We start from the raw sequence: 24,332 nt of genomic DNA, 5'->3' as shown, positions 1-24,332 counted from the left end.
TATAAATGTCCCAAATAAAATGCAGGGAATTTTCTTAAGTGCAACGTATCCCAGACCTAGAAGACAAAAAGCACTTACCTGCAAATCCAGCTTTCTGGCAGGTAGACGGCTCACAAGGCGTGAAAGGACACATACTCCTTACAGAGACCTGTGGAAAAAGAAAGAACAGAGTAAACCTACTCTGGCTTTCTATACCATGAGCAGCAAATATGTTAGATAACCCAGCAAGGACTACCTCACAACTTTCTAACTGCTTTAAAGCCACCACTACTCTACTGCAGAGATCGACGAGGACTACAGCTATACCCAAAAATCTTGCTTGTAGCGAAAGGAATCAAATTTTCTTCAGACACCAAACTTCACCTCCTCTATTGACAGAGGCAAAGAGAATGACTGGGGATTATGTGTAAGGGAGTGACACTTAAAGGGACACTGTAGTCAAAAATTAATTGCTCATAGTTCAAAAGTATACCTTGAAATAAACACATTTTCAATGCCCATCACGTTTAAAATACTTACCGTTTCTAATCTATTTGTCTCTGAAATATTAATTTTTTCCAAACTCACTTACTTTCTCTCCGTTACCGATTAACAATCCGGGTTGACAACTCTAGTTGGAAGATGGCGACTCTTCGGCGTGATCTAGCGAAACAACATCATTGAATAAGTCAGTCTTATTTTCAGTTTAAGGTGGAAGAAGACCCGCTCTATCGATTGTGGATTAGAAGATAGCATTACAACTAAGTTGACAAGGGAAACTACGTAAAATGGCTGGAATACCTGTCTAAGCAATTTCTGTTTAAAAAGCGCATGCATTATTTAGAATCTTGTGTTGGTAATGTCGGCTTCTGTGCCGCAATATGCGCATATGAGAGTACTCAAATCCAATTGCTCATGCATAGATTGACGCAATAGAATTATAATTAGATGCAAATACTCGCCATCCGATTGGTAAGTGTGTTATACCGCGGACGGCCCATATTTGAGGGCTGGATGAAGTGATATCATGGGAATAAAATAAAACTTTATTTTACTAATAAATGGAGCTTCGTTTCAACACAGAATAAGGTACATTAGATTTGTGTGATAATTGTAATTGAAAATATATGGTCCGTTTTGCATATAAAAATCAAAAGTTGGTAATCCTTTAACAGCTTTGCTGCTGGCCAGGAGTGATATTCCCACTAGTAATTGATGACGTTGTGGACTCTCCATATCTTAGGAAAGAAATATTTTTATTCAAGACAATAAAATCTGGAATATTTTTCTTAAAATGCCTTTTTTTAGTTTGCCACATACCATTGCCAAACTAAACCACAAGGGCAGCATGTTTAATACCCCTTTAACTGAGATCTTCTATGTCTAACAACAAACAAGATGATTTACTAAAACAATATATTTTTTCCAGACTCCACTTCTGGAGGATCCTGTATTTATTCATCCAAGTTCAGTCCTCTTCAGGCAGCTTCCTGATTTTGTGGTTTACCAAGAAATTATGGAGACAACAAAAATGTACATGAAAGGTAGGTAAGCAAGCATAGAGTATCTGTTTCGTAGTCACATTAATATTAGGAAAACAAGCATTTATTTATTTAAAAATTGGGTTTCCAAAATATACAACAGAAGAATACAATAGAATGAATCGGCATAGTCTTCATGTAACTATTCAAGCAGTCAAATATTGATTGCAAAATCAAGGATAAAAGAAATAATTGAAGAGACAGTCTACTCCAGAATTGTTATTGTTTAAAAAGATAGGTCATCTCTTTATTACCCATTCTCCAAATTTGCATAACCAACATTGTTATATTAATAGACTTTGTACCTCTGTGATTACCTTGTATATAAGCCTCTGCAGACTGCCCCCTTATTTCTTTTGACAGACTTGCATTTTAGCCAATCAGTGCCCTCTCACGTGCCAAGGCAAACCAGAAAGAGGAGTTCTACTCTAATACACTTCAATATGTAACACATTTAAAATCTGATATACTGTGCACCCATACCTTGGGTTGTCTCTGCAGCCTACAGTATATAGAGCATCTTCAATGCGCAAGGGATAATGTCTAATAGCTATGGAGCCAAGCTAATAAATGCCCACTATCAACCTCAGTTATGCCTAGCTTTGTGTCCTTATCCCCCTTATTACAGGTTTCTTTACATAGTTCACCAACATGTGTGACATCCTTGTAACAGCTCCTTCCTAGAGGCTGTTGTTAGCGCTCATAATATGATAATACAAGCTGATATTTTTTAACAGTACAGATCACAGTTGTTATGTTATCTTGGTTTAAAGACTTTAATAACCTATAAACATTTTGTAGGTGTATCTGCCATTGAACCTGAATGGATTCCTGCATTGCTTCCTCAGTACTGTCATTTTGGACCCCCACAGGAAACACCTGCTCCATTCTACTGCACAGAGTCCGGAAGAGTCAAATGTGAACGGCCTAGCACTTTCTGTAAGTATGAGTCAAACTCTAGATGTCTGTTTCCCTCCGTAAGTGTTGCCTTATTCATCGTGAGATGATGATTCCATTTACTCTCTAACAGCTGTCTAATGTAACATTGGTTTTGCTTAATGGGACACAAAACCCAAATTTTTTCTTTCACTATTCAGATAGAGCATGCTATTTTAAGCAACTTTCTAATTTACTCCTATTCATTTTTCTTCATTCACTTGCTATCTTTATGTGAAAAAGGAATGTAAGCATAGGAGCCTGCCCATTTTTGGGTTCAGCACCTGGGTATCGTTTGCTAATTGGTGGCTACCTACTTCAAAAGTTAATTTTTCTGTGAACTAAAGATTTTAACTGAACAAAAATAATAAAAGGGAACGTGCAGGATTGTCCTTTTCCAATGCTCCAGGTACCCCCCAGGGGTACATATACCATAGGTTGAGAAACAAGGTTCTGAATTGTGCAATAAGCCATAAGCATTGATTGATTCCATATACTAATGTTCTGTGCTTTCATTTGCAGATAGAGTTGGGTGGCAGCTTCCTGCTGTGGAGACTGATTATCCTGAAGGTCTGGACCGGTACAAGTATTTTGCCAAGTTCATTCTGGAAGGGAAGGTATTAAACCGCAGAAATTTCATACATTTGTGCTTCATTTTGCTTTTTATTGTTGCAGCTCATTAAGCTAATGTTCTCAATATATGTACTTCTATATCTAAATACAGTTAAACTTCATTCAGACTATATCTTCTCTATTAACATCACTTACCTCTGGAAATGGCACTTAGGGTTCAGTGTGTATGCTCTGAGTTCCAGATGTCCTCCTTCAGTTCATATGATGTATGGATTGTGAAAAAAGGGTTTATTACATTTCCATCCTGGCAGATAAGTGGTGTCAACAGCATAAAATGTTGTACAATCTCAAAAAATAAATCTTTATTTCAGTTTGATTAGTACATTGATTCTAGTTATGCTCCCTTAATCATATCTAAATAACCATGCTTCTTTGTGGATTAAAGTACCCAAAAATGTGTCACTCTTGTTACAATGCCATACTGCCCCCTATAGGTCTCTATTAATATTAAATTAATGTTCAAAAATATACACTCAAAATTATTACAAAATAGTTTCACCTAGTAACCATAAATATTAAAATGGAATATTGTAGTGTTTTTACCAGCACATGCTAATTTAATTATATGTAGGCCAGTCCCAAATGGGGCCGTGGATTCTAGCTTAAAAATTCAATAGGTCTCTCTCCTTTTTAACAGCAATTCTCTTCTGCCACCGTCCCTTGACAGTTGTACTTAATCTGTTATTTCTCCTACATTGGTGTGTCCGGTCCACGGCTTCATCCTTACTTGTGGGAATATTCTCTTCCCCTACAGGAAATGGCAAAGGGAGCACACAGCAAAAGCTGTCCATATAGTCCCCCCTCTGGCTCCGCCCCCCAGTCATTCTCTTTGCCTGCTCTGAACAAGTAGCATCTCCACGGGGATGGTAAAGAGTATGTGGTGTTAGTTGTAGTTTTATTTCTTCTATCAAGAGTTTGTTATTTTAAAATAGTGCCGGTTTGTACTATTTACTCTACAACAGAAAGTGATGAAGAGTTCTGTTAAAAGAGGAGTATGATTTTAGCAACAGTAACTAAAATCCATTGCTGTTCCCACGCAGGACTGTTGAAACCAGAGAACTTCAGTTGGGGGGAACAGTTTGCAGACTTTTCTGCTCCAGGTATGACTAGTCTCTTTTCTAACAAGACATAGTAATGCTAGAAGACTGTCATTTTCCCTTATGGGATCGGTAAGCCATTTTCTTAGACTCATAACAGAATGAAGGCTTATAATTGGGCTCTATACTGGTTGACACTATTGTGGGCTAAATGGATTGATTTATATAATATTTATGACTTCTGGAGTGTTTTGTGACTTTGAAACACTTTTGGGAACGTTTTTATTACGCCTGGCAGTTGTTTAGACACCTAATCTAGTCAGGAAGGCCCCTTCACTCATAACAGAATGAAGGCTTATAATTGGGCTCTATACTGGTTGACACTATTGTGGGCTAAATGGATTGATTTATATAATATTTATATGACTTCTGGAGTGTTTTGTGACTTTGAAACACTTTTGGGAACGTTTTTATTACGCCTGGCAGTTGTTTAGACACCTAATCTAGTCAGGAAGGCCCCTTCACTCTGGTATGCAGAGGGAGGAGACCTCATTTTCGCGCCTCAGTTGCGCAGTTACTTTTGGAAGCAGTACATGCAGCTTCATGTGAGAGGGTCCTGTGACCATAAAAACAATTTCAAGAAGGCTTATTTCTGTGGTGAATAACCCCCAAGGAAGGTAAAAGCTGCAGCAAAGGCTGTGGCAGGGACTGTAGTGGGTTTAAACTGGTAAATTGAACAATTAGCTCCGGTTTGCACTAGGGTGCAAATTTTGTAAAGATCGGATATTTCCTTCATAGCTTTTCAAACATTCAGAAATAAAGTGTGCTCTTTTTATTATTTAAAGAGACAGTAACGGTTTTGTTTAAAAACGGTTTTATTGCATTAATAGCCTGCTAAAGGCTGTCTAACATGTCTATACCTTCAGATAGCATATGTTCTGTGTGTATGGAGGCCAAGGTGGTTCCCCCTTTAAATGTATGTTCAAATTGTGCCATGGCGTCCAAACAAAGTAAGGACAGTACTGTCACATTTAATAAGGTTGCCCAAGATGATTCTTCAAATGAAGGTAGTGGGGATAGTTCATCATCCTCTCCTTCTGTGTCAACACCAGTTTTGCCCGCGCAGGCGACACCTAGTACATCTAGCGCGCCAATGCTTGTTACTATGCAGCAATTAACTGCAGTAATGGATAATTCTATAGCAAATCTTTTATCCAAACTGCCAGCATTTCCCAGAAAGCGTGATTGCTCAGTTTTAAATACAGAGGATGAGCAAGTGGGCGCTGACGATAATTTATCTGTTATACCCTCACACCTGTCTGAATTGGCAGTGAGGGAGGGTCTGTCTGAGGGAGAAATTTCTGATTCAGGAAAAGTTTCTCAGCAGGCAGAACCTGATATCGTGGCATTTAAATTTAAGTTAGAACATCTCCGCGCCCTGCTTAAGGAGGTGCTAACTACTCTTGATGATTGTGACTCTTTGGTGATTCCAGAGAAATTGTGCAAAATGGACAAATTCCTAGAGGTCCCTGTGCACGCTGATGCCTTTCCGATACCCAAGAGGGTGGCGGACATAGTGACCAAGGAGTGGGAGAAGCCAGGTATACCTTTTGTCCCACCTCCTATATTTAAGAAAATGTTCCCCATTGTCGACCCCAGAAGGGACGCATGGCATACAGTCCCTAAGGTTGAGGGGGCAGTTTCTACGTTGGCCAAGCGCACATCTATTCCCATTGAGGACAGTTGTGCTTTCAAAGATCCTATGGATAAAAAATTGGAAGGGTTGCTTAAAAAGATATTTGTTCAGCAAGGTTTCCTTCTCCAACCAATTTCGTGCATTATTCCTGTCACCATGGCGCGCTTTTTGTTTCGAGGAACTAGAAAATTCGCTCCATAAGGAGACTCCATATGAGGAAGTCATGGACAGAATTCACGCACTAAAGTTGGCTAATTCCTTTATTTTAGATGCCGCTTTTCAATTGGCTAAATTAGCGGCGAAAAATTCAGGTTTTGCAATAGTGGCGCGCAGAGCGCTTTGGCTAAAATCTTGGTCGGCGGATGTGTCGTCCAAGACAAAACTGCTTAATATTCCTTTCAAAGGTAAGACCCTTTTCGGGCCAGAATTGAAGGAGATTATTTCAGACATCACTGGGGGAAAGGGCCATGCCCTCCCACAGGATAGGCCTTTCAAGGCTAAGAACAAATCTAATTTTCGTTCCTTTCGCCATTTCAGGAACGGACCATCTCCTAACTCTGCAGCCTCTAGACAAGAGGGTAACGCTTCCCAGCCTAAACCAGCATGGAAACCAATGCAAGGCTGGAACAAGGGTAAACAGGCCAAGAAGCCTGCTGCTGCTACCAAGACAGAATGAAGGGGTAGCCCCCGCTCCGGGACCGGATCTAGTAGGGGGCAGACTGTCTCTCTTTGCTCAGGCTTGGGCAAGAGATGTTCCGGATCCCTGGGCACTAGAAATAGTCTCTCAGGGGTATCTTCTAGAGTTCAAGGAACTCCCTCCAAGGGGAAGGTTCCACATGTCTCGCTTATCTTCAGACCAGATAAAGAGACAGGCATTCTTACATTGCGTAGGAGACCTATTAAAGATGGGAGTGATACACTCAGTTCCAGCAGCGGAACAAGGTCTGGGTTTTTACTCAAACCTGTTTGTAGTTCCCAAAAAAGAGGGAACTTTCAGGCCAATTCTGGATTTAAAAATCCTAAACAAATTCCTCAGAGTTCCATCATTCAAAATGGAAACCATTCGGACGATCTTACCAACAATCCAGGAGGGTCAATATATGACTACCGTGGACTTAAAGTATGCGTACCTACATATTCCTATCCACAAAGATCACCATCAGTTCCTAAGGTTCGCCTTTCTGGAAAAACATTACCAGTTCGTGGCTCTTCCATTCGGTTTAGCCACCGCTCCCAGAATTTTCACAAAGGTGCTAGGGTCCCTTCTAGCGGTTCTAAGGACGAGGGGCATTTCTGTAGCACCTTATCTAGACGACATTCTAATCCAAGCGTCGTCCCTTTCCAAAGCAAAGGCTCATACAGACATTGTTTTAGCTTTTCTCAGGTCTCACGGGTGGAAGGTGAACATAGAAAAAAGTTCCCTGTCCCCGTCCACAAGGGTTCCTTTTCTAGGAACAATAATAGATTCTGTAGAAATGAAGATTTTTCTGACAGAGGTCAGAAAGTTAAAGCTTCTAAACGCTTGTCAAGTTCTTCAATCTATTCCTCAGCCTTCCATAGCTCAGTGCATGGAGGTAATAGGTTTAATGGTTGCAGCAATGGACGTGGTTCCTTTTGCTCGAATTCATCTAAGACCATTACAACTGTGCATGCTCAAACAGTGGAATGGGGATTATGCAGACTTGTCTCCTCAGATTCAAGTAGACCAGTTAACCAGAGACTCACTCCGTTGGTGGTTGACTCAAGATCACCTGTCCCAGGGAATGAGTTTCCGCAGACCAGAGTGGGTCATTGTCACGACCGACGCCAGTCTTTTAGGCTGGGGCGCGGTCTGGGACTCCCTGAAAGTTCAGGGTCTATGGTCTCGGGAAGAGTCTCTTCTCCCGATAAACATTCTGGAACTGAGAGCGATATTCAATGCGCTCCTGGCTTGGCCTCAACTAGCGAAGGCCAGATTCATAAGATTTCAGTCGGACAACATGACGACTGTAGCGTACATCAATCATCATGGGGGAACAAAGAGTTCCTTGGCGATGAGAGAGGTATCCAAGATCATCAAATGGGCGGAGGATCTCTCCTGCCATCTATCTGCAATTCACATCCCAGGAGTAGACAACTGGGAGGCGGATTATTTGAGTCGTCAGACTTTCCATCCGGGGGAGTGGGAACTCCACCCGGAGGTCTTTGCCTAGTTAACTCAACTATGGGGCATTCCAGACATGGATCTGATGGCGTCTCGTCAGAACTCCAAGGTTCCTCGCTACGGGTCCAGATCCAGGGATCCCAAGGCGACACTAGTGGATGCATTGGTGGCGCCTTGGTCGTTCAACCTAGCTTATGTGTTTCCACCGTTTCCTCTCCTTCCCAGGCTTGTAGCCAGGATCAAACAGGAGAAGGCCCCGGTGATTCTGATAGCTCCTGCGTGGCCACGCAGGACTTGGTATGCAGACCTGGTGAATATGTCATCGGCTCCACCATGGAAGCTACCTTTGAGACGGGATCTTCTAGTACAAGGTCCATTCGAACATCCAAATCTAGTCTTTCTGTAACTGACTGCTTGGAAATTGAACGCTTGATTTTATCTAAGCGTGGGTTTTCAGATTCAGTTATAGATACTCTGGTCCAAGCCAGAAAACCTGTGACTAGGAAAATTTACCATAAGATATGGAAAAAATATCCAAGGGATTCTCTTGGAGTACAATTAAAATTCCTAGGATACTCTCCTTTCTCCAAGAGGGTTTGGATAAAGGGTTGTCAGCGAGTTCTCTAAAAGGACAGTTATCTGCTCTGTCTGTTTTGTTGCACAAACGTCTGGCAGCAGTGCCAGATGTACAGGCATTTGTACAGGCCTTAGTCAGAATCAAGCCTGTCTACAGACCCATGACTCCTCCATGGAGTCTAAACTTAGTTCTTTCAGTTCTTCAAGGGGTTCCGTTTGAACCTTTACATTCCATAGATATTAAGTTACTATCTTGGAAAGTTCTGTTTTGGTTGCTATTTCTTCTGCTAGAAGAGTTTCTGAATTGTCTGCTTTGCAGTGTACTTCACCCTATCTGGTATTCCATACAGATAAGGTTGTTTTGCGTACCAAACCTGGTTTTCTTCCAAAAGTGGTTTCCAACAGGAATATTAACCAGGAAATAGTTGTTCCTTCTCTGTGTCCGAATCCAGTTTCGAAAAAGGAACGTTTGTTACACAATTTATATGTGGTCCGTGCTTTAAAATTCTATTTAGAAGCAACAAAGGATTTCAGACAGACTTCATCCTTGTTTGTCGTTTATTCTGGTAAGAGGAGAGGGCAGAAAGCTACTGCTACCTCTCTTTCTTTTTGGCTGAAAAGCATCATCCGATTGGCTTATGAGACTGCCGGACGGCAGCCTCCTGAACGAATTACAGCTCACTCTACTAGAGCTGTGGCTTCCACATGGGCCTTCAAGAACGAGGCTTCTGTTGATCAGATCTGTAAGGCAGCGACTTGGTCTTCTCTGCATACTTTTGCCAAATTTTACAAATTCGATACTTATGCTTCTTCGGAGGCTATTTTTGGGAGAAAGGTTTTGCAAGCCGTGGTGCCTTCCGTTTAGGTAACCTGACTTGTTCCCTCCCTTCATCCGTGTCCTAAAGCTTTGGTATTGGTTCCCACAAGTAAGGATGAAGCCGTGGACCGGACACACCAATGTAGGAGAAAACAGAATTTATGCTTACCTGATAAATTTCTTTCTCCTACGGTGTGTCCGGTCCACTGCCCGCCCTGGCTTTTTAGTCAGGTTTCAAATTTTTTATTTCTGTACACTACAGTCACCACGGCACCCTATGGTTTCTCCTTTTTCTCCTAACCGTCGGTCGAATGACTGGGGGGCGGAGCCAGAGGGGGGGACTATATGGACAGCTTTTGCTGTGTGCTCCCTTTGCCATTTCCTGTAGGGGAAGAGAATATTCCCACAAGTAAGGATGAAGCCGTGGACCGGACACACCGTAGGAGAAAGACATTTATCAGGTAAGCATAAATTCTGTTTTTAGATTGTAGCTGACATATATTGTCTCAGCATTCCAAAAAAATGCAAATACACCGGAGCAGACAAAATTTTACACCTGTTAGATTTGTGTTTTTTTTAAACAGACATTTAATCAAATAAATTGCATAAATACTATAACAGTTGAAATATCCTTATTTTTAGGATATATTTTTTTTATATTGGCTTTAGGATGTACAAAAAGAGCCCTGCATGATAGAAGAGCAATTAGAGCAAATGAGGCAGGACTAGCATTTTGTAATCTAACCTGTCCTTGAAAATGTGTTACTCCCTACATCTGCTTTTACTAGAACATAATTTAAGTTCCTTGCTCTCTTCTCAGTATGTGAATAGTCGGTAACTAAATTACTTTTTATTATTACTTTTATTTATCCTCATTCTTTTGTTTAGAAACCATTTTTATTTGATTTGTTTTCTTGTAAAATAAGATTTTCAGGATAGCCCCTCTAGGAAATGTACTGGCCTTTTTATCCAGTCTACAATTCATTAATTGTGAATCACTTACTACTCTTTTGACATATAAATTAGCTATGAGGAACTGCTTTCAATACTTGTGGAGGGTGTCAGTGGGTTTAGTGCACAAACTACAAAAAAATAAAAAATAAACTTTTTTTCCTTAATATAAGGAGAGTCCACAGCTTCATTCCTTACTGTTGGGAAATACTGAACCTGGCCACCAGGAGGAAGCAAAGACACCCCAGCCAAAGGCTTAAATACCTCTCCCACTCCCCCCCATTCCTCAGTCATCCTTTGCCTTTCGTCACAGGAGAATGGCAGAGAAGTGTCAGAAGATTTTTGAGTTGTTCCTCAGGAGGGATATATGCCTTTTGATATGGAACTGGAGTTTTAAGTACTCTTGTCAGCCTCTCAGTGAGAGTATTGACGAAAGTTAGTCTGGAGATGCAGGGAGAGTCTTTCTGCAAACCTATCCAGACTGCCTGCTAACAGCTCCTTAAGCAACCAGTGTTGACGAGTTTCACTGTCTGCTTTCTTCACTCAAGTCCATGTCAGGAGCGATGCTACAAGACTGTCACACTTGAGAGACTGTGTTTCTGTTCCACAGCATGGATTCTTGTAAGATCATTTAAATTTTTACTTATGTTGAAATTGCTGAAGCCAGGGTCCCAGTGTGACTCCTTTTATATTTATAGAATCATGGGTTAAAATCTCCTGAGGGAGGTTATTGAACAGTGGGGATTAGGTAAATGTTTTTACTTTGATTTTATGCTACTTTATGTGTGAGATTTGTTTTTGGGCTCATAGACTGTTAAACATACAGGTGTTTACTTTCACTTTGAACGCTGCGCAGCTTGTAGCTTGGCGCGCTTTTTCTCTTAGCAGGGGCAGTCCTGCCTTGTGCACCACGTGACCGGGTGTGGTCACACTTTCATTTTCTCTTTCCTGACCGAGCTAGCTGTCGGAAAGGTTGCGTCTTCTCTAGTTGCCTGGGTCTAGGAAGTGGTGAGTGCTCCAGTCATTGGGGGTATAAAGGTGCCGTTTTAGTGAGAAATAAAAAGCTTATTTATTTGTATCCTACTGTTGTTGGCGCAAGCTATGTAGGATCCCTCTATTCCTAATAGTAATACCTGTCTATATTGTGAGGAGGCCTTGGTGTGGCAGCCATCTCAACTATGTTCTGTATGCTTCAACAAGGTTATTATGTCTAAGTAGGTTAACCCCTTTAGTACTACTGAGCCGTCCACCTCTGAGGACTCGCCGTCCCGTGAGGTGCATACCCATCAGTCATCTCCATTGTCACATGCAGCTTCCTGTAGCACGTCTGATCCTCTGGAAGGGAGCCTTTTACCATCAGACTTTACCGTACAGTTAAAGATGGTGGTGTCTGAGGCCCTTAGTGCTTTACCTCGCCCTGCTAAGCGTAAGCAAAAGGTTAAACGTAGTTCTCCGGTCCAGGGGACATCCAGTGGTTTACTTGATTTGCCTGCCTTTTAAGTATCCCAGGATGGGTCACATTCTGAGTCTTCAGAGGGTGAAATTTCTAGATTGGAGTCTGCTACCTCTAGGCCTCAGGCTGCGGAGGAGCCAGCCTTTAGATTTAAAATTGAACTCTTAAGTTTTCTTCTAAAGGAGGTTCTGTCGATATTAGAGGTTTCAGAGGCCAAGTTGCCTGATGAACCTTTTGTCCCTAAATTAGATACAGTGTACGAGGACAGGGTAGCGCCGCTAACTTTTCCTGTACCTCTAAAAATGGCTAACATTATTAAGAACGAATGGGATAGAATTGGATCTTCCTTTTCCCCTTCTTCTGCCTTTAAAGAGTTATTCCCGGTCCCGGACTCTCGGCTGAAGTTGTGGGGTTCCGTCCCTAGGGTGGATCGTGCTATCTCCATGTTACATAAGCATACTACTATCCCTCTTGAGGATAGTTCGTCTTTCAGAGAGCCGATGATAAGAAGATGGAAACTTTTCTTAGAAAAATGTTTCAGAATACGGGATATTTATTTCAACCGGCAGTGGCTATTGCTTCGGTTGCTGGAGCTGCGGTCTACTAGTGCGACTCCTTAGTGGATTTGATAGAGGTGGAGGGTCCCCTTGATGTTATCCAAGAAAGAATTAAGGCTTTGAGAATTGCTAATTCTTTTATCTGTGATGCAAACATGCAGATTATTCGCCTGAATGCTAAGATCTCTGGTTTCTCAGTGCAGACACGTCGGGCGCTCTGGCTGAAGTCCTGGTCTGCTGACATGACTTCTATGTCTAGACTACTTTCCCTCCCCTTTAAGGGAAACATTTTATTTAGTCCAGGCCTGGACTCCATTATTTCCACGGTTACAGGGGGCAAGGGTGCCTTCCTACCGCAGGATAAAAAGAACAAATCTAAGGGACAAGGATCTAATTTTTGTTCCTTTAGTTCTGAAAAGTCCCAACGTCAGCAGTCCTCCTCTAAGACCGAGCAAACCAAGAACACTTGGATGCCGGCTCAATCCTGGAATAAATCCAAGCAAAACAAGAAGCCCACAGACAACAAGTCGGCATGAAGGGGCGGCCCCCGATCCAGAGCTGGATCGTGTAGGGGGCAGACTGTCGCTGTTTTCAGACGCTTGGTCCAGGGACGTGCAGGATCCGTGGGTCCTAGAGGTCATAGCTCAGGGGTGTAAGATAGGTTTCAAATCTCAAGCTAATGAGGGAAGAGCCCCCAAAAAAGGCTGCACTGCTAGCACTCAAAGCTTGAACTGGAAGGATGAGAATCTGAAAAAATATATTTCTCTTGTAAGGTGTATCCAGTCCACGGATTCATCCATTACTTGTGGGATATTCTCCTTCCCAACAGGAAGCTGCAAGAGGATCACCCACAGCAGAGCTGTCTATATAGCTCCTCCCCTAACTGCCACCTCCAGTCATTCTCTTTCAGCTCTCAACAAGAAAGAAAGTATTAAGAGAGATGTGGTGAATTAGTGTAGTTTATCTTCAATCAAAAGTTTGTTATTTTTAAACGGTACCAGCGTTGTACTGTTTTTACCTCAGGCAGAAATTAGAAGAAGAGTTTTGCCTGAGGTTTTTGATGATCTTAGCAGGTTGTAACTAAGGTCCACTGCTGTTCTCACACATAACTGAAAAGTATGGGGAAACTTCAGCTGGGGGAACGGCCTGCAGAATTAACTGCTCTGAGGTATGTGCAGTATATTTTTTTCTAGAGAGATAAGGTCTAGAAAATGCTGACAGTACCTGATATATTTAAGGTAAGCCTGATTGCAGTGATTTAACAAACGACTGGCATCATGCTTGCAGTAAAGGGTAATATTCATGTTACTTGCTCTTATGGCTTAGCATGTAAAACATTTGCATGATATATAAAGAATGTTTTTTACTGAGGGTGATAAATCTTTATTTGGGGCCTAGTTTTCCACATGGCTGACTAGATTTCTCCTAGGAGTAGTTATTTATGGCCCTTTCACTTTGAGTGCATGGTGGGAGGGGCCTATTTTCGCCCTCTAATTTCGCAGTTGTTTTTACATTCTGAGACATCCAGCTTCCCTGAAGGAGTCCCCTGACATATTGGACCTCTGTAAGGGGTTTTTGTGCCTACAAAAGTCGTTTTATGGGAAGGTAGGAGCCACAGTAGAGCTGTGGCAGTTTGCTTGTGACTGTTATAACGGTTTTACCGTTTTTTTGCTTCGTTTTTGAGCCTGAGGGGTTAATCATCCATTTGCAAGTGGGTGCAATGCTATTTTAGTCTATTATACACACTGTAAAAATTTCGTAGAGTTAACTGCTTTTTTTTCACTGTTTTGCAGTTTTTGGGTTTGTTTTTTTCCCTTAAAGGCACAGTACCGTTTTTTATATTCTGCTTTTTCACATTAAGTGTTTTCCAAGCTTGCTGGTCTCATTACTAGTCTGTTAAATATGTCTGACATCTCTGAAAAAGAAAAGAAATTCTTAATGGTAAAAAATCCAAAAGTGGCGACATTCTACCTTATACCCAAAATACATAAAAACAGAAAACATCCGATCGTGTCGGGTAATGAGAATTTAACGGAGAAAGCCAGCCAATACATAGATCTAAGACTAAGGGAATTCTTAACACAAATGCTGTTGTATACAAAAGACACCATGGAAGTATTACAACATCTACAAGATATCCAACTCAATAAGAACACTTGGCTGGTGACTGCCGACGTGGAGGCATTATATTCTAGCATTAAACACGAGTTAGGCCTTAAAGCTGCTAAGCACTATCTGGACATGTCAAGAGCACAACAAATTCATATTAGACCTTTTAGAATTTGTACTAAAGAAAAACTTCTTCGTATTTGACAATAAATTTTACCTGCAAACACGAGGGACAGCGATGGGCACGGCATGCGCCCCCACGTACGCAAACTTGTTTTTAGGATGGTGGGAGCAAACTTCAGTCTTCTCCAGCGAAAATGACAAATACTTAAAACAAGTCCCCCTCTGGCTGAGATACATAGATGATATGTTCATTTGGGAAGGCTCTAAATCAGAACTTGAATCCTTCTTAGCCAAACTTAATCAGAACCAATTTAACATCAAACTCACATATGAACTCAGCCAGAGGGAGATTATATTCCTTGACTTAAGAGTTTTCAAGCTTGAAGATGGTAGAATAGGAACATCCCTATTCAGAAAACCAACAGCAACTAATACCATCCTGTTCAGCACCAGTGCCCATTCTCCGAACACTTAAAGTCCCTACCTGTAGGAGAATTCTTAAAGGGACAGTAAACCTTAAAAATAATGTTATATAATTCTGCACATAGTGCAGAATTATATAACATTATTTAGGTGCTATAGCCATAAAAGCACTTTTTACTGTTTAATTTGCTAAAATACGGCTCTTTAACAGACCCGCTCTCTGCTGAGCGGGTCTGTAATATTTAGTCAGCGCATCGGGCCAGCTGTATAGTCACAGCCCGGCCCGACCGCGCCATAAGACTAAGTGCAGCTCGCTCCTGTGACAGGAGCGAGCTGCACTTAGTGCTATGGCGTGGTCGGGCCGGGCTGTGACTATACAGCTGGCCCGATGCGCTGACTAAAAATAACAGACCCGCTCAGCAGAGAGCGGGTCTGTTAAAGCGCCGTATTTTAGCAAATTAAACAGTAAAAAGTGCTTTTATGGCTATAGCACCTAAATAATGTTATATAATTCTGCACTATGTGCAGAATTATATAACATTATTTTTAAGGTTTACTGTCCCTTTAAGGACTAAAAGAAACTGTTCTGAGGAAGATTTATTTAAAAAGCAAGCCAAAGAATTGGAAACCAGGCTATATCAAAGAGGTTATAGCAAACGATCAGTTAAAGCAGCCAAAAAAAGAGCACAAAACACTAACAGGTTGAAACTGCTAAAGCCTAAAAAACGAGATTGTGATAACACGTTTAGTGCTAACATACAATTCCCAAAGCAAAGATATAATTAACATAATTCAAAAACATTGGCCGATTCTGCAATCAGATCACACACTTAAAGAACCAATAGGACAAAGAGTAGAAGTAAGCTACAGAAGAACACAGAACTTACAAGAGATGGTAAGTTCCAGTCACTTCTCCAGACACAACGATAAAAAGAAAAAAACAAACACAACAAAAGGGTCTTATGCTTGTGGCACCTGCATTAGCTGCAAGCATGTAAAGAAAACCACCACAATAACAGACAGGTTTGGAAAAGTACATCCAATTAGATCTTTCATAAATTGCAACACCACTGGCGTTGGCTACATCTTAAAATGCAAGTGCCCAAAAATCTACGTGGGCATGACCACTAGAAAGTTACGCACAAGACTACAAGAACATCTTAGTAATATTAAAAATGCAGAGAAAGATCTAACTAAAAAAGAAACCCATTACATCAGTAGCGTACCATTTTTACAGGTACCATCAATCCAAACCTGATAGTCTAATCTGCTGTGGAATACAGAAAATAAGTCTGGGCATAAGAGGTGGAGATATGGAGACTGCTCTCTTACAGAAAGAGAGCAGATGGATCTATCTTTTAAATTCAGTCCAACCGCATGGGCTAAATGAACACAACAATTATTTCTCTTATCTGTAAGGTCCTTACTCACGAATGAGAAATAATCCAGTACAACAAAAGTACAAATTAATATATAATTTCCTAATATGGTAACCTTTTAATTTAAGGTTAAGGTAATAAGACCTTGTAAAAATTCAAAAAATATTCAAAAAATATTAAAAATCTAACCACTCTAATAAAATTATGAATAAATGTATCCAATATTAAGAAATAGAACCCTATTATAATCCTAAAATCCTAAACAAGATTTGATATTACACGTCAATTCACCATTAATAAACATATTTTATACACACAACAAGTTCAGTAAGCACTCTCACGTTTGGTAATAAAAACCTCTTCACCACCTTTAACCATGATAATAAATTATTATCATCACCATCACTTAATAATGAATAAGTAGATAAAAACACATTATATGTGCCAATAAGAGACACAAAAAAATTTCCCCTTTTTTTGCACCTTGGCTTTTAAAAAAAATTTGCACAACAAAAACCTTTATCTCACAATAGGATTTGTGTGAAAGACATAAATTCATATTATATACTTATTTTTTAATCACTATCTATAAGAGAAAATATAGGGTCCTCCACTAACATTCACCATATCATTTTTGAAATCTATCCTCAACTCAATTCATTACTGTAGTTAGTAATATTAATCACACCATATCACAATAACTTAAAAATAAAGAAACACTGTAAAAATGTAATATTTGAGCACTTAGTTTAATGTGGGAGAAAGAGAACAGGGTCTTAAACAATCTATTAGAGATATACAAAGCACATAGAATTCATCTTGCACAATTCATAAGTAATGTCAAAGGTTCTAAAAATTACGATTTGAATATGATAAACAAATTAGGAAATATCCTGAATATTATAACAGACTATTAAAAATATTTTATTTAATGAACAATAAAAACGTTGGCTTTATATTTAGCCATATGGACCAAAACTGAGAATCATCAGCGTATATAAGAGGTACGAATACACAAGTTTCCATTTCAAACTCTAAGAAAATTTAATCTAAATAAGTTAGAACATTATGAATATATATTCATAATGTCATAAACTTTGGCTTTAAATTTCCTCTTTTAGGATTAAAATAATCCACCTTTAACAACTTGAATACCTCTTAAGAGAAAGAAAAAACTAACGAATCAATATCTAGATTGCAATCCATGCAATCTAGACAATGACTGTGGTTCTGTCTTCGCTTTTTTCATTGGTTCAATAACCGGCAAGGAGGAGGAGGAATGAGCCAATAAATATCTGAAACAAAGGCGCGCCCCCACCCTTTGACAAAGCCAGGTTACTGGCGAAACATGTTAGGGGAGGTGTTGCTTTGTAAATTTTAGCTCGTCTGTTGTTTGTATGAAAAGGTGTGGGGAATATTATATAATTTAAAACTACAACGGCACTTTGCCTTCCCCGCAACCTCAGCATTGATATGTATTGAACTATAAGTAACAAGCTGTGGTCTGTAGCTATAACTTTCCTCTGATATCAAATATTAATCAGTTGTATAAGTCACGTTACTAATATCATTAATCACCCACTTGGTATAGGCCGGTATCCACCTTAGAATCACCTTAGTGTATAGTGGTAGCTTCTCCCAGATATTCTTTTGGGAACCCACAATATAAAATTAAGGTGCTAAGATTAAAAATTATCTATGCGGTATAGGCCGGTAACTACCTCAGAACTATATGTGGTTATAGCGGTAACTTTTACCTGGTATTAATAGGTAACTTTCAACCCAAGTACAATTGCTAACCTTTCAAAACTACCCACTTGGTATAGGCCAGTAACCACCTCTAAACCTCTTGTTATTCATGCGGTATAGGCCGGTAACTACCTCAGAACTATATGTGGTTGTAGCGGTAACTTTTTCCAGGTATTAATAGGTAACTTTCAACCAAAGTATAATTGCTAACCTTTTAAAACTACCCACTTGGTATAGGCCGGTAACCACTTCTAAACCATCTGTGGTCTGTAGCAGTAACTTTTTCCCCGGTATTAACTGGTAACCTACAATAAAAATGTTGCCAATTTTATAAACTGCCTATAAGGTATAGACTGTAAACCACTGCAGAAAATAAGTTTTGGTAACTTGTCAGCACTAAGTCTAAAGTTATATTCCCAATTGGCGCAGATATAGAATTGCAAAGAAAAATTGGCACATTCTTAAAGGTACAGGCCAAGGTATTATTAGAGAGGACAACTAATGACTCTTTAGAGAACAAAGTTATAGGCCGGTAAATCACCAACTGAACATAAAGGGAAAAAACTACAATTGATAAACAAAAGCAATCTGCTTCAAACTCTGATAAAAATCAATGAAAGTATTTAGCTCTGCTATGATACACAAAAAGTTAAAAACATAGGTAAAACAGTTTACACAGATATTCCTTTAATAATAAAAACGGTGTTACTTGCTAAAATCTTGTTGAAAGGAAAGAAAACTTTGAATAAATTACATAAGAACTATAAATACAAAGTTACAAATTGCAGGGACAATTTAGACTCATTTAATTGTAATAACTTAAATCCAGGAATTTAACCGGATATTATATATCGTGAATTCAGTAACATATGAATATACACCTTGACACAATGTTACATTTGATGTGATTACTCCCAGTTTAACCATACTTTGAATCACTCTCTAAACATTTGGTTTCACTAGGGTGCCAGCAGGTTTAAACTTTGATTGGGATGTAAAACTATTTGTAGATCAATAGTATAATTTAAGTTTATTTTCACAGGGTTCACTTAATTCAACATAATTGTTGAAAAAACATTTTTAGTAATTTTTGATAATTTTTTCAGATTAAAAGACATTATTTAATAATTAATTTTATTTTTATTACTGTTATCATTCAGTTTAATATTTACATTTGTATTTAATTAATAATGTCATATTTTTACATTTAGGATGTTTATTATGTCTTTTATTTTTTTTGTTTTGTGTTAATTTGAGTATTTATGTCAGGACAAAAATTTGTAGTTAAAAACACATACTTTGCTCATGCTCACCTGCCTTAAAGGATTAAGTTCACTTTAATTAACTAATTGATTGCTGTGAGTTAACAGCTGACCTGTATTTAAGGCAGTGTATCATGGGTAGTAAGTATGGTCACTGAGGATGTAACACAAGGAAACGCGTCTGACCAGTCTCTATTTTTTTCTACCTTGCTGCCTGTCTATTGCTGTTTTTCAATCCTACCTGTGGGATATCATTATGCCTAACTGTATATGTGAAGGAATTTCCAAATAAACAGGTATAAATATTCACTTATTTCAACCTTGCTGGGTGTTTTATTTGTGATTAAGTCTCACTGCTGCCGGGTGCGCCGGAAGATTTTGCTTTTTGTATTGTCATTTGAGCGTTGATGGAGCGCTCAGCTTCCCTTGCACCGGAGCATTGTGAGTGAAAGAGGATACGTCATCAGACGTCTAGTGTGTGTTTACTACGTGAAGAACGTGAAGAGTGTCACGTGAGTGTGAACGGACACAGTTACAGTCTGAGCGCTTTCCCAAGTTGAACTGGTTTGGATCTCCATCACTTTTGAGGGGTAAGCTGCACGGATTTTACTGTGCTATTTTCTAACTGTCTGGTAATATAAAAATATTAAGTACCAATAGCGCATTAAGTCGTAGTACACACTAAAGAGGTGTTTACCCAAGAAATAGCTGCAGTACATATAGCAGTCTACGAGTGCCTTTGTACACTAATACAGACATTACAGCTTATAATCTCATGTGAGCTCATGCTATAAGTAACAACACACCATAAGAAGCATTTAAGTATACAAACACTAAGCAAGTATATTTATGATATAAGGATTTATACAGCCAGACATGGCAGCAGGGGGATTTGTCTTGCAGCAATTTGCTGAAGAAATAAGTGACACTGAAGACCTTTTTAATTCTGACACTATGGAAAAGGAGGCAAATTCTAATCTGGACAGTCTTTTTTTCAAAATGGATTCTCTATTGAAAAATGACACAAGAATTGAGATGGATATTAAAAGCTTCCAGATGTATAAAAAAGCAATGCGAATACCACGTGGGCTTAGAATCAGAAAATTCCCCTCTTTCCAAGTGTCAGATCAAGGTTTCATTGATAAATGGAATAATATTCTTACAGAGTGTTCTTTAGCACTCATTGATCTACTCATAGAATATAAAAAATCTTTGCGTCAAGAATTGAGTGATGAAAAGCAGAAATTACAGTCTTATTTGCGTCCACTTTCTGACAATCCAGATTTTGCAAAATATGATACCAAATTGCAACAGGTCATTTCTGATTTTAAGATTAACCTTTGGAATTTTAAAAAACAGAAAATCATGAGAGATAAACAGGACTATGAGTTAAATAAAGTATATAAATGGACAGTGACAAACATAAGAAGGAGATGCAGAAGTTCCTATAAGGGCAGAGGTTCTGATAATAAGAAAGTGAGATTTGCAGATACTGACACTGAATATGACTATGACTCCTCTGACATTGAAACATCTGTTGAAACCTCTACTGTTACGGAAGGACTATCATCTTTTGCATTAAATACAAGCAATGTATCACAGTCAAAAAACGGGAAGGGCCAACAAAAGTCCACTGCACGCCGAAAAAAATACGCAGAGGGGGACGAGGAAGATCAGGGAAGTTCAAGTCAGGATCAGATACCCAAGCCCAGGCGTTACCCACAGAGGAGGAGAGCAACACAGTTCCAGAAATATGCATGAATCTTAATAATGTTATTAATCTTTCTTCTTGTGTTTTAACTAAAACACAAATTGAGGTTTTATCTTTGGGTCTTGGTTTCTCTCCAACCACACACTTTGATCTTTTTAATACAGTGATAGATCTCAATAGATTTGTGAGATCGCTTGTTCTCAAAAAACATTTTTTGGGAGTCACTGAAAATACTCAGGGTGTGGTGGGTGAGGAGAGACCAGTTCCCATCAGATGTGGTTTAGATTTTTCTGAGGAATGTTCTATTTTGGATCTAATGGAATTGGATAGAGAAAACTTGGAATTTAACCCTTATCCTATTGGGGTTACCCAGGATATAACAAAAATGAAGGGTAAATCAAAGTTTTATCCAGTTAAATCTAGATCCAATTCCATAGAAGTCTTTCAAAAAACTGTCGAACAAGAATTGAAAAAACTAAGTCTAACTGAAAGTGAGAAACAACATCATAGAGCTAATCTGTCTAAAGCACAATTTCAATCTATTCAAGAATTAAAAAATAAGCATGAACTTGTCATACGTAATTCTGATAAAGGTGGTAAGGTGGTGGTTCTTAATCGTCAAGATTATTTAAGTGAAGCTTACAGACAACTCTTGGATGTCACGGTATATGAGAAACTCAAAAGTAATCCTGTATTTTATTTTATTTTAAATCAGCATTGAAGACTATTTTGGAGCAAGCCATGAGTGATGGCATTATTAAACAGGCTAATTTTGACTTCTTATATACTGAGCACCCAGTTTCGGCTATATTTCATTATTTGCCGAAGGTTCACAAACACGCCACCAGTCCACCTGGTAGACCCATAGTGGCAGGAATAGGCTCATTGAATGAGCCACTTTCTGAATTGATAGATGGGTATTTAAAACCTTTGGTCTTGAGCCTTATGAGTTATATAAGAGACACGTCTGATGTTATCAGACAAATTGAGAGCCTAGTTTAGCAGGAGGACTATATGTTCGTTACTATTGACGTGGTCTCTTTGTATACTTGTATTCCTCACGACAAGGGAGCTTTGGCTATCAAATTCTTTTTGGACAATTTTTCTACATATGATGTTGCATTGAAGCGGTTCATTGAGGTCTCAGTTGACTATTTGCTGACCCATAATTATTTTCTGTTTGAGGGGGATTTCTATCTCCAGAGGCGTGGGACGGCGATGGGGGCCAAATTTGCCCCCTCCTATGCCAACCTATATTTGGGTTGGTGGGAGCTGTCCCACGTCTATGGAGATGGAAATCCCTTCAGAGATTATATACATTTTTTTGGTCGCTATATCGACGATATTTTGTTGATTTGGAAAGGTCCTAGAGACCTCCTTGACCCGTTTCTCAAATACTTACAGAACAACTCACTTAATTTACAGTTCATCATGGAAATTAGTCCACATTCAATTCCTTTTTTGGATATTGAATTACATTCAAATGTTCAAAAATCCTGCATAGAAATTGAGTTGTTCAGAAAACCAATGGCTGGAAATACAATTTTGAATGCCAAATCATGTCATCCACATCATACTATCAAATCCATTCCCAAAAGTCAATACATGAGGATTAAACGTAACTGTACAAGCTCAACAAGTTATGAAAAACATTCTAGTGATTTGACCGACAGATTAGTCATGAGAGGTTATTCACGCATAGCCTTACTCCAAACTAAAAGTGATGTTGATCAGTTAGACAGAACAGACTTATTTGTGTCAGGCAAATCTAAGGCTTCAGATAAATGTAATAAATTAAAATGTATCACTTCCTACAGTATGGAATATGGTAAGATTTGTGACATAATCAGGAAAGCTCTCCCCATATTGACCACTGATGAAAGTTTGGTAGATATTGTTAGGGAGGGCATTTGCTTCGTGTCCCGCAAGGCACAAACCTTAGGGAACATGTTGTCTCCCTCTATGTTACCACGTCAACAGACTCAAAAAAACTGGCTCTCTATTAAACCTGGTTTTTACAAATGTGGAAGTAAAAGGTGTAAGTCTTGTGCTTTTGCATCTTTTGGCACTACTTTACATCTACGAATTATCAAAAGATTTTTGAAATTCGAGAACATATGACGTGCAATTCTTGCTACGTTATATACCTTTTGACCTGTAGGGGGTGCTATAGGCAGTATGTAGGACAAACGACTTGTGCGTTAAAAGATCGCTTTTTAGAGCACTTACGCTCAATTGATGATCCAGAGTCCACTACGCCTTTTTCCCTGCATTTCAAAAAACATCACCACTCTGACAGTTCACTGCTGACATTCCAGGCGATCCAACTGATTCCTAGGCACCCAAGAGGTGGCAATAGAGGTATTGCTCTCAGTAAAAGAGAAGTTTACTGGATTTTTCAGTTGGGCACTAGGGTGCCAGCAGGTTTAAACTTTGATTGGGATGTAAAACTATTTGTAGATCAATAGTATAATTTAAGTTTATTTTCACAGGGTTCACTTAATTCAACATAATTGTTGAAAAACATTTTTAGTAATTTTTGATAATTTTTTCAGATTAAAAGACATTATTTAATAATTAATTTTATTTTTATTACTGTTATCATTCAGTTTAATATTTACATTTGTATTTAATTAATAATGTCATATTTTTACATTTAGGATGTTTATTATGTCTTTTATTTTTTTTGTTTTGTGTTAATTTGAGTATTTATGTCAGGACAAAAATTTGTAGTTAAAAACACATACTTTGCTCATGCTCACCTGCCTTAAAGGATTAAGTTCACTTTAATTAACTAATTGATTGCTGTGAGTTAACAGCTGACCTGTATTTAAGGCAGTGTATCATGGGTAGTAAGTATGGTCACTGAGGATGTAACACAAGGAAACGCGTCTGACCAGTCTCTATATTTTTCTACCTTGCTGCCTGTCTATTGCTGTTTTTCAATCCTACCTGTGGGATATCATTATGCCTAACTGTATATGTGAAGGAATTTCCAAATAAACAGGTATAAATATTCACTTATTTCAACCTTGCTGGGTGTTTTATTTGTGATTAAGTCTCACTGCTGCCGGGTGCGCCGGAAGATTTTGCTTTTTATATGTGGTTATAGCGGTAACTTTTACCTGGTATTAATAGGTAACTTTCAACCCAAGTACAATTGCTAACCTTTCAAAACTGCCCACTTGGTATAGGCCAGTAACCACCTCTAAACCTCTTGTTATTCATGCGGTATAGGCCGGTAACTACCTCAGAAC

The 24,332-nt window shown here is 39.0% G+C and overlaps 1 protein-coding gene across 1 annotated transcript in view; it reads left to right on the top strand.

The window, feature by feature from the left end:
• The window catches only part of DHX37 (DEAH-box helicase 37), a 324,396-nt gene that overhangs the window by 237,207 nt on the left and 62,857 nt on the right, over positions 1 to 24,332 (top strand). The window contains exons 23-25 of the mRNA XM_053701847.1: positions 1,409 to 1,523; positions 2,322 to 2,459; positions 2,979 to 3,073. Coding sequence (XP_053557822.1) covers positions 1,409 to 1,523; positions 2,322 to 2,459; positions 2,979 to 3,073 — 348 coding nt within the window. The remainder of the gene's footprint in view (positions 1 to 1,408; positions 1,524 to 2,321; positions 2,460 to 2,978; positions 3,074 to 24,332) is intronic.

Source organism: Bombina bombina, chromosome 2 (genome assembly GCF_027579735.1).
Source record: "Bombina bombina isolate aBomBom1 chromosome 2, aBomBom1.pri, whole genome shotgun sequence".
NCBI classification, from domain to species: domain Eukaryota; kingdom Metazoa; phylum Chordata; class Amphibia; order Anura; family Bombinatoridae; genus Bombina; species Bombina bombina.
Note: the sequence above shows the minus strand (reverse complement) of the source record. Positions and strands in the feature narration are given on the sequence as shown.